The sequence below is a fragment of the Eptatretus burgeri genome, chromosome 11 (genome assembly GCF_056783735.1).
Source record: "Eptatretus burgeri isolate ZD-2024b chromosome 11, Ebu_testis_v1, whole genome shotgun sequence".
NCBI classification, from domain to species: domain Eukaryota; kingdom Metazoa; phylum Chordata; class Myxini; order Myxiniformes; family Myxinidae; genus Eptatretus; species Eptatretus burgeri.
Window position 1 is genome coordinate 34907682 of NC_140971.1, and position 15963 is coordinate 34923644.

The window sequence follows — 15963 nt, forward strand, 5'->3', positions numbered from 1 at the left end:
AATAAATGTTTCAAAAGAAGACTTTTGTTGATTTCAACTGTCTCCAGTTTGAGAAAAAACATTTTAAAATCCTTTGGTCATTTTTACAGTAATACCTGTTGAAGCTCCAGTGGTCGATGTCTCACTACTTCCTGTAACGCTCACTACTGGTGTTGGTGTGGTTTGAGCTGATGACAACACTGTGGTTGCTGCACTAGTGGGAGTGCTTGTGCTCGTTGTTTCTGCATCTGTGGAAGTTCCTGTGAGTGAAGTAGTTGGAGCAGTACGAGGGACTGTTGGGGACGATGCCTCAGAGCTTTGTGCTGTTGTTGGTGCTGTAGTTCCTGTTGATGTAGTTGCTCCTGAAAATGGATAACACAGTGAATATATTCCAAAAAGAAAGAGCGTCTGAAACTTAATTATTTTCAGAAGACCTTCTTTTACACAAATAATCTCCACTTCACCACAACATGCTTGAAATAAATGTTTCAAAAGAAGACTTTTGTTGGTTTAAACATGTATTGAGCTTGAATAAAAACATTATGAAGTACTTTGGCCATTTTACAGGTTATACCTGTTGAAGATCCAGTGGTAGATGTCTCACTACTTCCTGTAGCGCTCACTGCAGGTTCTGGTGTAGTTTGAGCTGATGACAACACTGTGGTTGCTGCACTAGTGGGAGTGCTTGTGCTCGTTGTTTCTGCACCTGTGGAAGTTCCTGTGAGTGAAGTAGTTGGAGCAGTACTGGGGACTGTTGAGGACGATGCCTCAGAGCTTTGTGCTGTTGTTGGTGCTGTAGTTGCTGCTGTTGTGGATGGTCCTGAAAATAGATAGCATGGTCATTATATTGTAAAAAGAAAGATTTGCTGCAAATTAATTATTTTCAGAAGACCATGTTTAAATAGACTATCATTAGGGGTTCACATAATTTTTTAATTTGGTTCTCCAATCAGCACCAGAAAAAATGGTTTGGTGTTGACAAACAAAAAAATGTCAGCTTCGATCATGCTCATCTGCTTTCACATGCACCACTCTGATTGTTAAAGCACAATTCAGCTTTGTGTGCTTATTGCTCCTCTGTCAGTGCTCTCTCAGAAGGTCCGCACCAGTGAAGACACTCCCAATCTGATATTTTTTCTTTCCTGACGCTCCCGAGCCTCCTCCTCTTCCTCGTAGCTCGCTCGTTCTCTTCAATCGTTTTATTTTTTAACTACTAAGTCATAAACTTACCTTAAATATTGAAATGACAGTACAGTCCTATGAATCAGAATTATCACAGAATAGTCTTTCCTCCATTAGCTGAGAAAACCCTGCATCAAAAGCCGATGTTGTGGTAGTTTGCTTTTGAACTTTCTTCGCATCTTCAAAGTACTCATTGAGTTTTTTTGCCGCACATGAGAACCTGAATTCAGGTATGTGAACCCCTGACAATAATCTCTCATTTACCAGAACCTGATTTGAAAAATCTTTCAAAAGAAGACTTTTGTTGGTTTAAACATGTATTGAGCTTGAATAAAAACATCATGAAGCACTGTGGCCATTTTACAGGGTATACCTGTTGAAGATCCAGTGGTAGATGTCTCACTACTTCCTGCAGTGCTCACTGTTGGTGCTGGTGTGGTTAGAGCTGATGACAACACTGTGGTTGCTGTACTAGTGGGAGTGCTTGTGCTCGTTGTTTCTGCATCTGTGGAAGTTCCTGTGAGTGAAGTAGTTGGAGCAGTACGAGGGACTGTTGGGGACGATGCCTCAGAGCTTTGTGCTGTTGTTGGTGCTGTCGTTCCTGTTGATGTAGTTGCACCTGAAAATGGACAACTCAATGAATATATTCCAAAAGAAAGAGCGTCTGAAACTTAATTATTTTCAGAAGAACTTCTTTTACACAAATAATCTCCCCTTCACCACAACATGCTTGAAATAAATGAGATAGAGCAAGTTAGTAGAACTCAAACAAAATACACAATTGTCTTTTTGAACATGACATCAGTCACACTTGGTGCATTCAAAAACATTCTTCGAATGAGATTCTCATGGTTGTCCAAGAAACTCCATTTTATATGATTCTACATTGAGGTGTAAGTTGTTATTGTAGCAAATAAAACATTTCTTCAGACCAATGTACATTCGGCCTGGTGTTGGCTTAATGGGAAGGGTGGTGGGCTTGGGATCTGAGGATCCTGAGTTCTCCTGAGTTCAAATCTCACTCAGCTGTTGAATTAATACCAGGTGGGGTTGACTCTGCCTGGCATCCTTCTGAGGTTGGCAAAATTCATTCCAACTTGCTGGTATACTGTGTTGGAGTGACGACCTGTCGAGGATTGTGCCCACGAGCCAAGGAGACTGCTGAGGCAGCACCAATGCTCTGCATATAGAATGGTTTCCAATGGATGGATGTACATTCAGAATATGTACAACTTCTCAGAGGTAAGTTTGTTTTTAATATCCACTTTTAAATAATATCCATTTTTCAACATGTTCTGTCCAGCATTGCAGGACTGCACTAGCATGTTTGACAAATCACCCATTTCTTATGATAATTCCCTCATTTAACATAAGAAAACGAAGTGAAAGGTGGCGATCCCAACTTAGTTTCACGTTTCCAACCACACCCAGAACACAACCACCACTTTTCAACATATGTTGTGCAGTTGTTTCGTAGTCCATACTTATGAAGAACGCATGTAAATTCGCCAAGTGGTTTTTCTTTTCAAAAACGTTTTTATACAAATATGCCATTGTAATACTGCAAACTTCTGGGACTTGTAATGCACTCTTCCACTGGTAAAGACACTGCATGATTCTCATTTACATGGAGATCTTTTGTTCTCCTCTTTCCCCAACCCCCACCTCACAAACCCCCGTGACTATTTATTTTTAATACTGCCTAAAACCTTCCCAAGTAGACACCAAGTACAAGCACCAAGCTTCAACTTAATCTATCCACTAGTTTAGGAGTGTATACGAGTCAAACACACACACACACACACACACACACACACACACACCGACACAAACACCCCGACACACACACACACACACACACACACATACACACACACCGACACACACACACACACACACACACACACACACACACACACACACACACACACACACACACACACACACACACACACACACACACACACACACACACACACACACTATGTATCCAGTGGTATGATTATCTGAGCTTCAAAATATGATGATGAATAATTACCTGCTACTTGCAAGGTATTCTCATCGAGTTGAATAGTGGTATTGGGAATGGTTGTGTTTTCTCCGACCTTGTGGAGTTCACCACTTAAAGCTGTCACGACCTCGTCAGCAGATGGTGTGTTGTTTTCTTCAAAGGTCAAATCACTCTCAACAACAATAGAGCCGTTCCTGCAAACAATTAAAAAGGATGAGAAATGTTGATTAATAAAAAGCACTTTCCCAAAAAATTAAATTAAAATTAAACTTTCCGAATGTTTTTATTCCAAATATAAACACATGTCGATGTGACAGTTTGATGCAGTTTCATCTTCACGATACTCCCCCTCCCCCATGGAAATTTACATTATTTTATTGCAAGGAAGTTTGTAAAAGATTCCCTGATATTTCCCGACCCAAGCAAATTCCTTTAACACACTTTCGAACTAATCCATCACTGTATGTTTTTCCCTTGAATTTTGTGTTTTTTTTACTTTTACACAAGTTTGATTGTCCTCCATGAAGGACACAAAATCAATTATCTTTTTAAAGTTCAATCGCAACACAGGCTCTTCAAAATGTTCAATGAATGAGATAATCACATGCGTGAAATTATCACACAAAGGCTTTCATCTTATTTCTAAACATAGTACACGTTTGTATAGCTTGTTCAGACATCATTTTTTTGTTTAGAAACTATATTTCGTTTTTACTGAAAAATAACATTATAAGTTGGTAATTTTGGATGACCAAGTATGGTATCTTCCTCCAATAATATTTTTGTGTTACAAAACTCAAAAAGGTAAAATTTGATGTGAACATCACATCTGGTTCACACAGTTGTTTAACAAAATAGAGGAAGCAAAGGTAACAGAACGTTTCAAAAGATGATTCATAGATTCTCCTTACTTAAATGATTTAACTTTGCAGCCGATGAACGTTGATGCATATATCTTCTTGAACACGTTATGCAGCTGAAAAGGACAGAGGACAAAAACTAAAATCATTTCTGTTTTAAAACAAGAAGTGTATTATTAATAGTTTGATTTTGCATATTTGAATAATAAAATCCAAAAGCACGAACTCGAGACGGACCTATTAAGACATCAGTCAAACAGGCAGTCGTTCCCAATGATTGATGAAAGAGCAAGTATCCATCATCGAGATCCAAACATGATAAATTACTGAGAGATTCCAGACCAATGCAGAGTGTGCTTCCACACCACAATAAAAACAAACACAATGCAGAAACAACGACATCACAATTACAGTATCTTACCCCAGGTTCAATTTCATTTGCCAGCTTTATAAAGGCAGGTGATGACTTGTTCTCAAAGTCTTTCTCGAATTTCATATTCACGATCTTGAAACTTATGCCATAGTTGACATTTGGAGATGGTTGTGTTGTTGAAGACAATGTTGATGCAGCTGAGAAAAACAAAACTACAATTTATAAATCTCAAACACACAAAATAACCGGTTTACCGATGATAAAGCGTCATAATGCAAGAGATGATTTTCATGTGCATTTTCATGGGATACTGCAGTAGTGAAAATATGGTATCAGAGGTGAGGGTGGTGGAATCTGGATAAACAACTGTTGCTGCAACTTTTGCTTGGACAACTAATATACCGTTCCAGAAATAATTATTGATGATGCTTACATACAGATGTTGTATAACTGGGGATTAAAATGATGAAAGCACTGTTGTTGCTCCAGTATAAATGATTGTGGTCAATGTTTCCGCACCTGTGGAAGTCTGGATCATAGTCGTAGTTGTGGTGGTCGTGGAGGCTGTTGACGATGATGCCTCAGAACTTTTTACTGTTGTTGCTGATGTTCCTGCAGTAGAAGTAATGACTGGAGAGGTGGGAAGCGGTGTCGAAGTTCCTACTGGCGTGCTTGCTCCTTAAAATGGAAAACAAAGTGAATATATTCCAAAAACAAAGGTATCCTCAAAATTATATATTTCAGAAGAACATTTTTAAAATGCCTAAAATATCTGTTGTCATAACATGATTGAAATAAATATTTCAAATGAGGACTTTTGTTCATTACCTCCACTACATTTGTTTTTTCACGACTGGTTGTCTGGCTCTCTCTTTGTGAGCAAGGTATCTCAAAAGTTTCAGACAGGTTTGGAAAAAATTTGGTGGACAGTTTGGGGTGTGAGAAGAACAAATTGTTTCGATTTCGAAGATCCAGATCTGGATACGATGTTTTTATAAATTTTCTAAGCGATTTTTCACAATTGAGAGACTGCGCCCAAATGATATATCGCACAATATCTCAAAACATGTGGATCAATTCCGACAAAACCTGATGGTCAGGATAGTCGTGTGTCAAGGACAAATTAAAAAAAATTAATTGGAGGGGGGGCAGCGGAGGGGGTGAGGATCTGGATACCAATATTTTTAAAGCGATTCTGTGCCTTTGAGAGATAAGGCCAAAAACTATTTATAGTATGTTGTCTCAAAACTTTGTGCAGGGATTCAGATGAAACTTGTTGGATGGGTTGGATTGGTACCAAGAATAAGGCAATTTGATTTTTGTTATGGTCACGATGCATATCCTGCCTATCATTGGGATACAAAACATAAGATGTTTCTGCTGGTTGAAACGTGTATCCAGATTGAATAATAACATCAAGAAATCCTGTGGCCGTTTTCATGTAATACCTGTTGAAGCTCCGGTTGTAGATGTATCACTACTTCCTGTGGAGCTCACTGTTGGTACTGCTGTTGTTTGAGCCGATGACAGCAGTGTGGTTGCTACATTTGTGTAAGTGATTGTGCTGGTTGTTTCTGCACTTGTGGAGGTTCCTGTGAAAGAAGGAGTTGCTGCAGTACCAGGGACTGTTGAGGACGATGCCTCAGAGCTTTGTGCTGTTGTTGGTGCTGTAGTTCCTGCTGATGTAGTTGCTCCTGAAAATGGATAACGTCGTGAATATATTCAAAAAGGAAGTGTCTGAATATTAATTATTTTCAGATGACCTTCTTGTGCACTAATAATCTCTGTTCTCATAACATGCTTGAAATAACTGTTTGAAAAGCGGACTTTTGTTTATTACCGCCGCCACCAAAGGTGGATGGTGATTATGTTTTCATCCCTCAATGTCTCTTTGTCTCTCTGTTTCTCTGTTTGTCTGTGATCATGATATTTCAAAAATGTTATTGACAGAATCTGATGAAGCTGGGTGGACAGGTTGGGGGTGTGAGAAGAACAAATTGTTTCCATTTTGGTGAAGGTTCATATCCAGATCTGGACACGATAATTTTTGATTTTCTTGGTGATTCTTCACAATTGAGAGACTGGGCAAAAACGACGTCGAGCTCAAAACGTTTGGACGGATTCAAATAAAACTTGGTGGACAGGTTGGTTGCATGACAAGGACGAACTCTTTTTTGGGGGAGGGGGGGTGGTGGTGAGGATCCAGATACAGATACGAGAATTTTTACAATGATTCGTCACCATTGACAGATCGGGCCAAAAATTTTCTTTTTACATCTCAAAAGGTTGTGGACAGATTCTGGTAAAACTTGGTGGATGGGTTGGATCAGTACCAAGAATAAGCCAATTTGATTTTGGTTCTGGTCTGGATGTATATCCTTCCGATCATTGGGGCACAAAACATAAAATATTCCGGCTGGTTTAAACATGTATCCAGGTTGAATAAAAACATCAAGAAATCCTGTGGCCATATTCATGTAATACCTGTTGAAGTTTCAGTTGTAGATGTATCACTACTTCCTGTAGTGCTCACGACTGGTGCTGGTGTGGTTTGAGCTGATGACAACACTGTGGTTGCTGCACTCGTGGGAGTGCTTGTGCTCGTTGTTTCTGCACCTGTGGAAGTTCCTGTGAGTGAAGTAGTTGGAGCAGTACTGGGGGCTGTTGAGGGCGATGCCTCAGAGCTTTGTGCTGTTGTTGCTGCTGTAGTTCCTGCTGATGTAGTTGCTCCTGAAAATGGATAACATAGTGAATATATTCCAAAAAGAAAGAGCGTCTGAAATTTAATTATTTTCAGAAGAACTTCTTTTACACAAATAATCTCCCCTTTACCACATCATGCTTGAAATAAATGTTTCAAAAAAAGACTTATTTATTTCAACATGTATCCAGCTTGAGTAAAAACATTTTAAAATCCTGTGGTCATTTTTACAGTAATACCTGTTGAAGCTCCAGTTGTGGATGTCTCACTACTTCCTGTGGAGCTACCTATTAATGCTGCTGTGGTTTGAGCCGATGAGGATACTGCAGTTGTTGCACTAGAATAAGTGATTGAGCTCGTCATATCAGCACCTGTGGAGGTTCCTGTGGAATAAGTAGTTGTGGCAGTACTGGGGGCTGTTGAGGACGATGCCTTTGAGCTTTGTGCTGTTGTTGTTGCTGTAGTTCCTGCTGTTGTGGATGGTCCTGAAAATAAATAGCATGGTCATTATATTGCAAAAAGAAAGACGTCCTGCAAATTTATTATTTTCAGAAGACCATGTTTAAAAAGGCTATCATCAGGGGTTCACACAATATATTTTAATTTGGTTCTCCAATGAGCACCAGCAGAAATGGTTTGGTATTGACAAACAAAAAAATGTCAGCTTCGATCATGCTCGTCTGCTTTTGCAAGCACCACTCTGATTGTTAAAGCACCATTCAGCTTTGTGTGCTTATTATTCTTCTGTAAGTGCTCTCTCAGAACGTCCGCACCAATGAGGACACTCCCAATCTGATCTTTTTTCTTTCCTGACGCTCCTGAGCCTCCTCTTCTTCCTCCTTGCCCGGTCGTTCTCTTCGATCTTTTTTTTTTAATCTATTGTCATAAACTTACCATAAATATTGAAATCACAGTACAGTCCTGTGCATCAGAATTATCATGGAATAGTCTTTCCTCCATTAGCTGAGAAAACCTTGCATCAAAAGCCTATGTTGTAGTAGTTTGCTTTTAAACTTTCTTCGCATGTTTGAAGTTGTCATTTGGTGTTTTTGCCACACATGAGTATACCTGCATTCCAGGTGTGTGAACCCCTGACAATAATCTCATTTTCCAGAACCTCATTTGAAAAATCTTTCAAAAGAAGACTTTGTTGGTTTAAACATGTATTGAGCTTGAGTAAAAACATCATGAAGTACTGTGGCCATTTTACAGGTTATACCTGTTGAAGATCCAGTGGTAGATGTCTCACTACTTCCGGCAGTGCTCACTGTTGGTGCTGGTGTGGTTAGAGCTGATGACAACACTGTGGTTGCTGCACTAGTGGGAGTGATTGTGCTCGTTGTTTCTGCACCTGTGGAAGCTCCTGTGAGTGAAGTAGTTGGAGCAGTACTGGGGAATGTTGAGGACGCTGCCTCAGAGCTTTGTGCTGTTGTTGCTGCTGTAGTTGCTGCTGATGTAGTTGCTCCTGAAAATGGATAACACAGTGAATATATTCCAAAAAGAAAGAGCGTCTGAAATTTAATTATTTTCAGAAGAACTTCTTTTACACAAATAATCTCCCCTTTACCACATCATGCTTGAAATAAATGTTTCAAAAAAAGACTTATTTATTTCAACTTGTCTCCAGCTTGAGTAAAAACATTTTAAAATCCTGTGGTCATTTTTACAGTAATACCTGTTGAAGCTCCAGTTGTGGATGCAGCACTACTTCCTGTGGAGCTCACTGTTGATGCTGCTGTGGTTTGAGCCGATGAGGATACTGTGGTTGCTGCACTAGACGTGATTGAGCTCGTCGTATCAGAACCTCTGGAGGTTCCTGTGAAATAAGTAGTTGTGGCAGTACTGGGGGCTGTTGAGGACGCTGCCTCAGAGCTTTGTGCTTCTGTTATTGTCGTTCCTGCCGTAGAAACAATGACTGGAACAGTTTGAATTCCTGTCGAAGTTCCTGATGACGTGGTTGCTCCTGAAAATGCACAATATCTTGATTATATTCCAAAAACAAAGATATCATCAAAATGCTATATTTTCTGAAGAACATGTTGAACACACAAATAATCTCTGTTATCATAACATGCTTGAAATCACTGTTTGAAAAGTGGACTTTTGTTTATTACCGCCACCACCAAAGGTGGATGGTGATTATGTTTTCACCCCTCAATGTCTGTTTGTCTCTCTGTTTCTCTGTTTGTCTGTGAGCAGGATATTTCAAAAATGTTATTGACTGACTCGGACGAAGCTCGTTGGACAGGTTAGGGGGTGTGAGAAGAACAAATTGTTTCCATTTTTGTGAAGTTTCGCTTTCAGATCTGGACACGATAATTATTAATTTTCTCAGTGATTCTTCACAATTGAGACGATGTACAATCTGTCATGTAAATCTGTCATGTATAAATGTAAATCGTCTCAAAACGTGTGTACGGATTCAGACAAAACTTGGTGGACAAGATGGGTACATGACAAGAAGAAGTTGTTTTTTTTCGGTGGGGGGGGGAGGGGTGGGTAGGTGACGGTCCGGATGCGGGTATGAGAATTTTTACAATGATTATTCACCATTCAGTGATTCGCCAAAAATTATTTGAAATATGATATCTAAAAAGGTTGTGGACAGATTCTCGTCAAACTTGGTGGATGGGTTGGGTAAGTACCAAGAATAAGCCAATTTAATTTTGGTTGTGGTCTGGATGCATATCCTGCCTATCATTGGAATACAAAACATAAAATGTTCCAGCCGATTTGAACATGTATCCAGATTGAATAAAAACAATTTAAAATCCTGGTGCCATTTTCATGTAATACCTGTTGAAGCTCCAGTTGTAGATGTATCACTACTTGCTGTGGAGCTCACTGCGGGTGCTGCTGTGGTTTGAGCTGATGACAGCACTGTGGTTGCTGCACTTGAAGAAGTGATTGTGCTCGTTGTATTCGCACCTGTGGAGGTTTCAATGAGGTATATAGTGCTGGCATTACTGTGGGCTCTTGAGGACGATGTCTCAGAGCTCTGTGCTGTTGTTGTTGTTGTTGTTGTTGTTGTTGTTGTTGTTGTTGTTGGTGGTGGTGTTGTTGTTGTTGGTGGTGTTGTTGTTGTTGGTGGTGGTGGTGTTGTCGTTTCTGCTGAAAAAATCGATAGCATCACGAATATATTGCAAAAACAAAGACATCCTGAAAATTAATTATTTTCTAAAGAACATGTTGAACACACGAATAATTAAATCTTCAATTTAACCCTAACATGCTGGAAATAAATGTTTCACAATAGACCGTGGGCCGAACAAGCAAAATGTGTATTTTTTTTAAACTTCTGTGACCCACCTCTGGTATGGAGCTCAAATTTTGCATACATTTAGTTTGAAAATTATTTATAAAGAATTCATTACTCGTCAATGCAAAAAGTTGCACATTAATTTGTTACGTTAATTAGCAAATGGGGAAACTGTCCAGTGGAGATGGAGAAACTGTCCAGTTGTGTGGGTGAGCAAGGTCCTACACACACACACACACACACACACACACACACACACACACACACACACACACACACACACACACACACACACACACACACACACACACACACACACACACACACACACACACACACACACACACACACACACACACACACACACACACACACACACACCTTTGACCAATTACATTTTTTGCTGTGAGTTAATTTACACATACAATTCTTACAACTCAACAAAAAAGCCTCAGCCTCCCCTCGCAACTCTCTCCCATCTTTGCTCCCCACCACCCCCATGTACTCACCCTTCCTCCGTCTCCTAATCCGAAGGCATCAATCCCCTCTCCATACTCTAGCCTTCAATCCCACCCACCCCCGCCCCACCGAAAGTTGTCAACCTCTCCTCCCCTCCCCCCCACCGAAAGTTGTCAACCTCTCCTCCCCCTCCCCTCAAAAGCCTGAACCTCCCCTTCCAAAGCTGTTCCTTCATTACTCTCACCCTTCTCTCGCTTATAAAAGCAAATGGGCATTCCCACATCGAAACAGTGCAACACTTAACGCTTTCTGCTCCCATCTCAAGCTGTCATTGATTTCACGGAAACCTATCACGGTCAACTGTTTGTCAATTTTAAGAGAAAATAGTCAGAAATGATATCAAGGACCCGCGTTACCTCCACAGTGCTGCTTGAGAAAATGCCACATAATTATTTGAGTGGTGTATCAATAATAAATCAACCTTTGTTCTTTGCATGTCTGACATATTTTGTTTTATAACCAAGTCTTTTGTTTGGACATACACATAGTAAGCCTGTTGTTGGGTTAACGGTTAAGGTTGCTGCCTAAAGATCTTATGGTCTTGAGTTTGAGCCCTTTCCCTCCATTAAATCACACCAGATGGGTTGACTTAGTCTGTCATCCTTCTGAGGTTGGCAAAATTAGTACAACCTTACTGAAAACAGGGGCACTGCATCAGCAGCACAGCTGTGCTCCCAGCAATGATGCAACCATCAGCCACAGGCTGCATATGAAGTAATAACACCACACACAGTTTGAAACATCGGATGCATGTGCTGCATGTACTCACCACTGAATGTGATCCAAAGGTAGGAAAACAAGAGGAATGTTGTAATAAACCTTCCCATTTCGTATCTGCCTCAAAATGTAAAAATCGCTGAAATTGTATCGGATGATGGAAACTCTTCGAGTCTGATGAAAGAACACAAGATTTTTCTTAATTTCTGTTTTATGCTTGAAATACGGTAAGTAATTGCTTACACTCTAACATCACTATAAATTGGGGCCTCCCTACAAATGGGGGCCTCACTACAAATGGGGGCCTCGCTACAAATGGGGGCCTCTTTACAAATTGGGGTCTCTTCACAAATGGGGGTCTCTTCACAAATGGGGGCCTCTTCACAAATGGGGGCCTCTTTACAAATGGGGACCTTCCTACAAATGGGGACCTTCCTACAAATGGGGGCCTCCCTACAAATGGGGACCTTCCTACAAATGGGGACCTTCCTACAAATGGGGACCTTCCTACAAATGGGGACCTTCCTACAAATGGGGGCCTCTTTACAAATTGGGGTCTCTTCACAAATGGGGATCTCTTCACAAATGGGGGCCTCTTCACAAATGGGGGCCTCTTTACAAATGGGGGCCTCTTTACAAATGGGGGCCTCTTCACAAATGGGGGTCTCTTTACAAATAGGGGCCTCTTTACAAATGGGGGCCTCTTCACAAACGGGGGCCTCTTTACAAACAGGGGCGTCTTTACAAATGGGGGCCTCTTCACAAACGGGAGCTTCTTTACAAATAGGGACTTCTTTACAAATTGGGGGCTCTTCACAAATTGGGGCCTCTTCACAAACGGGGGCCTCTTTACAAATGGGGGCCTCTTCACAAATGGGGGCCTCTTCACAAATGGGGGCCTCTTCACAAATGGGGGCCTCTTCACAAATGGGGGCCTCTTCACAAATGGGGGCCTCTTTACAAATGGGGGCCTCTTTACAAATGGGGGCCTCTTTTCAAATGGAGGCCTCTTCACAAATGGGGGCTCTTCACAAATGGGGGCCTCTACACAAATTGGGGCCTCTTTACAAATGGGGTCTCTTTACAAATGGGGGCCTCTTCACAAATTGGGGGCTCTTCACAAATTGGGGGCTCTTCACAAATGGGGGCCTCTTCATAAATGGGGGTCTCTTTACAAATGGGGGTCTCTTTACCAATGGGGGCCTCTTCACAAATGGGGGCCTCTTCACAAATGGGGGCATCTTTACAAATTTGGGCCTCTTTACAAATGGGGGCCTCTTTACAAATGGGGGCCTCTTTACAAATAGGGGCCTCTTTGCAAATGGGGGCCTCTTCACAAATTGGGGTCTCTTCACAAATGGGGGTCTCTTCACAAATGGGGGCCTCTTCACAAATTGGGGCCTCTTTACAAATTGGGGGCTCTTCACAAATTGGGGCCTCTTCACAAATGGGGACTTCTTTACAAATTGGGTCCTCTTTACAAACGGGGGCCTCTTTACAAACGGGGGCCTCTTTACAAACGAGAGCCTCTTTACAAATAGGGATCTCTTTACAAATTGGGACCTCTTCACAAATGGGGACTTCTTTACAAATAGGGATCTCTTTACAAATTGGAGCCTCTTTACAAATAGGGGCTTTTTACAAATTGGGGTCTCTTTACAAATGTGGGTCTCTTTACAAATGGGGGTCTCTTTACCAATGGGGACCTCCACTTCACGTTTCGGGAAACACAAACTTGTTTTATTTATTCATTTATGGCACTCTGATTTGCTTCTTTGGGTTAAGATTTGCTGCTTTAGATAACAAAACATTGTGACACGAGTGTGGTGTGACTCTTGCATGACAATTCCTCGTGAAATCACGGCACACACAGGTTCGAAAGTTTAAACAATCAATTAAATATCGAACCTTTATTACAATGGAACAAAAAATAAATTATTACCTCTGCCACCGAAGGTGGATGGAGGTTATGGTTTCATGATTTTCTGTCTGTCTGTTTGTTAACAAAATATCTCAAAAAGTTGTGGACAGATTCAGACGAAATTTGGTTGAGAGTTTGGGTATGTGACAAGGATGACCAGATTAATTAGATTTTCGTGAAGATCCGAATCCTGATGTGGATCTAAGACTGTTTCAGTGATTTTTCACCATTGAGTAAAAGGGCCAAAAACGACATATAGCAGGATATCTCAAAAATGTGTGGACAGATTCAGACAAGACTTGATGGCAGGTTGGGTGTGCAGCAAGGAAGAATTTATTCAATTTTGATGAAGATCCGAATCCAGATCCAGATCCGTGAATTTTTCTCGTGATTCTTCACCATTGAGTGATTGGGCTAAAATGATATATTGCACGGAATTTCAAAAATTTATGCACAGATTTGGACGGAACTCGGGGAATGAGTTGGTTTGGTGACAAGAACAGGCCGATGAAATTTTAGTTCAGGTTCGAATCCAGATCCGGCCTATCAGTGGGATACATCGGCCAGTTAATGGGTCTACCTGAGTGCACTTCTAGTTTCCATTTATACATGACAGATTGTACACCTGTGCCAGAAAATTATAAACATTAATTTATTTCTTTCCTTTTTCAGCATGGACCTTATAATGTTGTCTCCCTCCTCACACATTTACATTCTGATTATTAGGATATAAACACAACCTGTACAGATAAATAGAAATGGAACTTACCTTGAATCTTTAAAATAAATCTCTTCTGAACCAAATCACAAATCGATTATCTTCACCTGGAGATTCAATCAGAGACTGTAATCGTTATCCCAGCTCGGAACCAACTGTGATCTGTCTGCAAATACGAGATGGAACTTGGAGGTGGTTTATATGTAGAAATCACCTTCATAGCCCCACCCTCGACAGCACCTACCTTTTGGAATACCATACGTACCTTGGAGTTTGAGAACCACCCATTTTCAGGGAAGATTATTTTAAAATCCTCTGACGTCATTAAAAGAATGTAGAGTTTACAGCTAATTAATTGTTCAAAACTTGTGCTGAAGGCCAAATAGTTTAAATTCCATGACACTGAGTTGCTTTGACGTTTAATGTGGACAACCAAAATGTCATGAGAACCCGAAATAGGACATATTTCTTCTTAATAATCACATCGTTTAATTTTCAACAATAAAAATAGTCACAGGTTCGTTTGTTGCTAATTTTATCTTTTCCTTGAAAGGTATCAATTTTTTAACATTCGGACTTACTCTAGTTTCTAACATTTTTCTTTGTTTCTTCCATACATTTGAATTTATTTATAGGTATACTTGCTTTAGCCTTAATGTTTTTCGATGGAGAATAATAACAGAATATTTATTTTGTATAAAATCGAAGTTCATGGAGGAGCATTTATTCTTTGCATCATCCAAAATCAAATTAAAATAGGAGCAAACATTATATTTGGAGTAAAAAAGAGAAGAACAAGAAGAAGAAAATGACCGTTTTTACAGCCATTTTTCCCTGCTGTGCAGGGGTTTGGCTTTTTCTTGAGGCAATGTTTTTTTATGGCCAGGTGCCCTTCCTGACGCCAACCCTGGTCACCTCTTACGACACACAGGGATATGGTACACCTATTCTAACCGGGGCATACACCGGGACCAGTACACTGGTACTCATTTCGCCGACCTTGGAAGGATGACAGGCTGAGTCAACACCCTGGTGTTAATTCAGCAGCCAATGGGGCTTGAACTCAGGATCCTGGGATCCCAAGCCACCATCCTAACCACTAAGCCAACACCAGGCTAAAGAACAAGAAGAAGAAACACTGTTAATCGTGTGGTTTGAAAGTTGTGAATGAAATGTTAACAGGTACAATTGATGGGTTTTTTTGAGTTTGTTAGAATTGATACTTTTTGGGGGGTTGCTCACTCTCGAAGGTATTCACACTTCAGAGTGAATCATTTGCACAGTAACTACTTCAGTAATAGTCGTTTAATTGTACCTACTCCTGTATTTGACATCAAAATTCCAGGGAGTAGCTCGTGGCAATTCTTTCCTGAGGAATAGATAGAGGTGTTTAAATGTTGGAATCTGGAACTACACAAAGGTACATATCGGCCAGGTTATTGCTCCTCTTCCATGATTGCCAGCATATAGAGACGTTAACATAATGCTGCTATGTGCACCTGACATCCTGGTCAAGGTGGTAGGAGGTCAACCACTCCATGAGATCATTGATATCTTCAAAACATGAATGAATGACACATCAGTCCACTGATCATGGGCTAATCATGTGGATTCAAGATCACTTTCAAAGTCAGTCACTTGTCAGGTTCGCATCTATCATATATTGGTGGATGCAAAGACCTCGTGTGTTCACAATAAGTATATTTAGAGCAAGTCGATACAT

The 15963-nt window shown here is 40.5% G+C and overlaps 1 protein-coding gene across 34 annotated transcripts in view; it reads right to left on the bottom strand.

The window, feature by feature from the left end:
• Nucleotides 1-14435, bottom strand: part of LOC147016841 (uncharacterized) — a 46712-nt gene extending 32277 nt beyond the window's left edge. For 24 of the 34 annotated variants that reach the window (XM_085845930.1, XM_085845937.1, XM_085845936.1 and 21 more), the window contains exons 1-15: nucleotides 14292-14434; nucleotides 11654-11775; nucleotides 9903-10217; nucleotides 8782-9069; nucleotides 8326-8571; nucleotides 7346-7591; nucleotides 6890-7135; nucleotides 5854-6099; nucleotides 4925-5083; nucleotides 4454-4602; nucleotides 4084-4148; nucleotides 3200-3366; nucleotides 1535-1780; nucleotides 554-799; nucleotides 96-341 (exon numbers count right to left, since the gene is read on the bottom strand). In XM_085845930.1, the coding sequence (XP_085702056.1) occupies nucleotides 96-341; nucleotides 554-799; nucleotides 1535-1780; nucleotides 3200-3366; nucleotides 4084-4148; nucleotides 4454-4602; nucleotides 4925-5083; nucleotides 5854-6099; nucleotides 6890-7135; nucleotides 7346-7591; nucleotides 8326-8571; nucleotides 8782-9069; nucleotides 9903-10217; nucleotides 11654-11711 (2923 nt within the window). In that variant the 5' untranslated portion in view covers nucleotides 11712-11775; nucleotides 14292-14434. Of the gene's footprint in view, nucleotides 1-95; nucleotides 342-553; nucleotides 800-1534; nucleotides 1781-3199; nucleotides 3367-4083; nucleotides 4149-4453; nucleotides 4603-4924; nucleotides 5084-5853; nucleotides 6100-6889; nucleotides 7136-7345; nucleotides 7592-8325; nucleotides 8572-8781; nucleotides 9070-9902; nucleotides 10218-11653; nucleotides 11776-14291 lie in introns of all 34 variants that reach the window. The other 10 variants (XM_085845949.1, XM_085845947.1, XM_085845948.1 and 7 more) reach the window with 8 other exon arrangements.
• Nucleotides 14436-15963: the final 1528 nt, after the last annotated feature.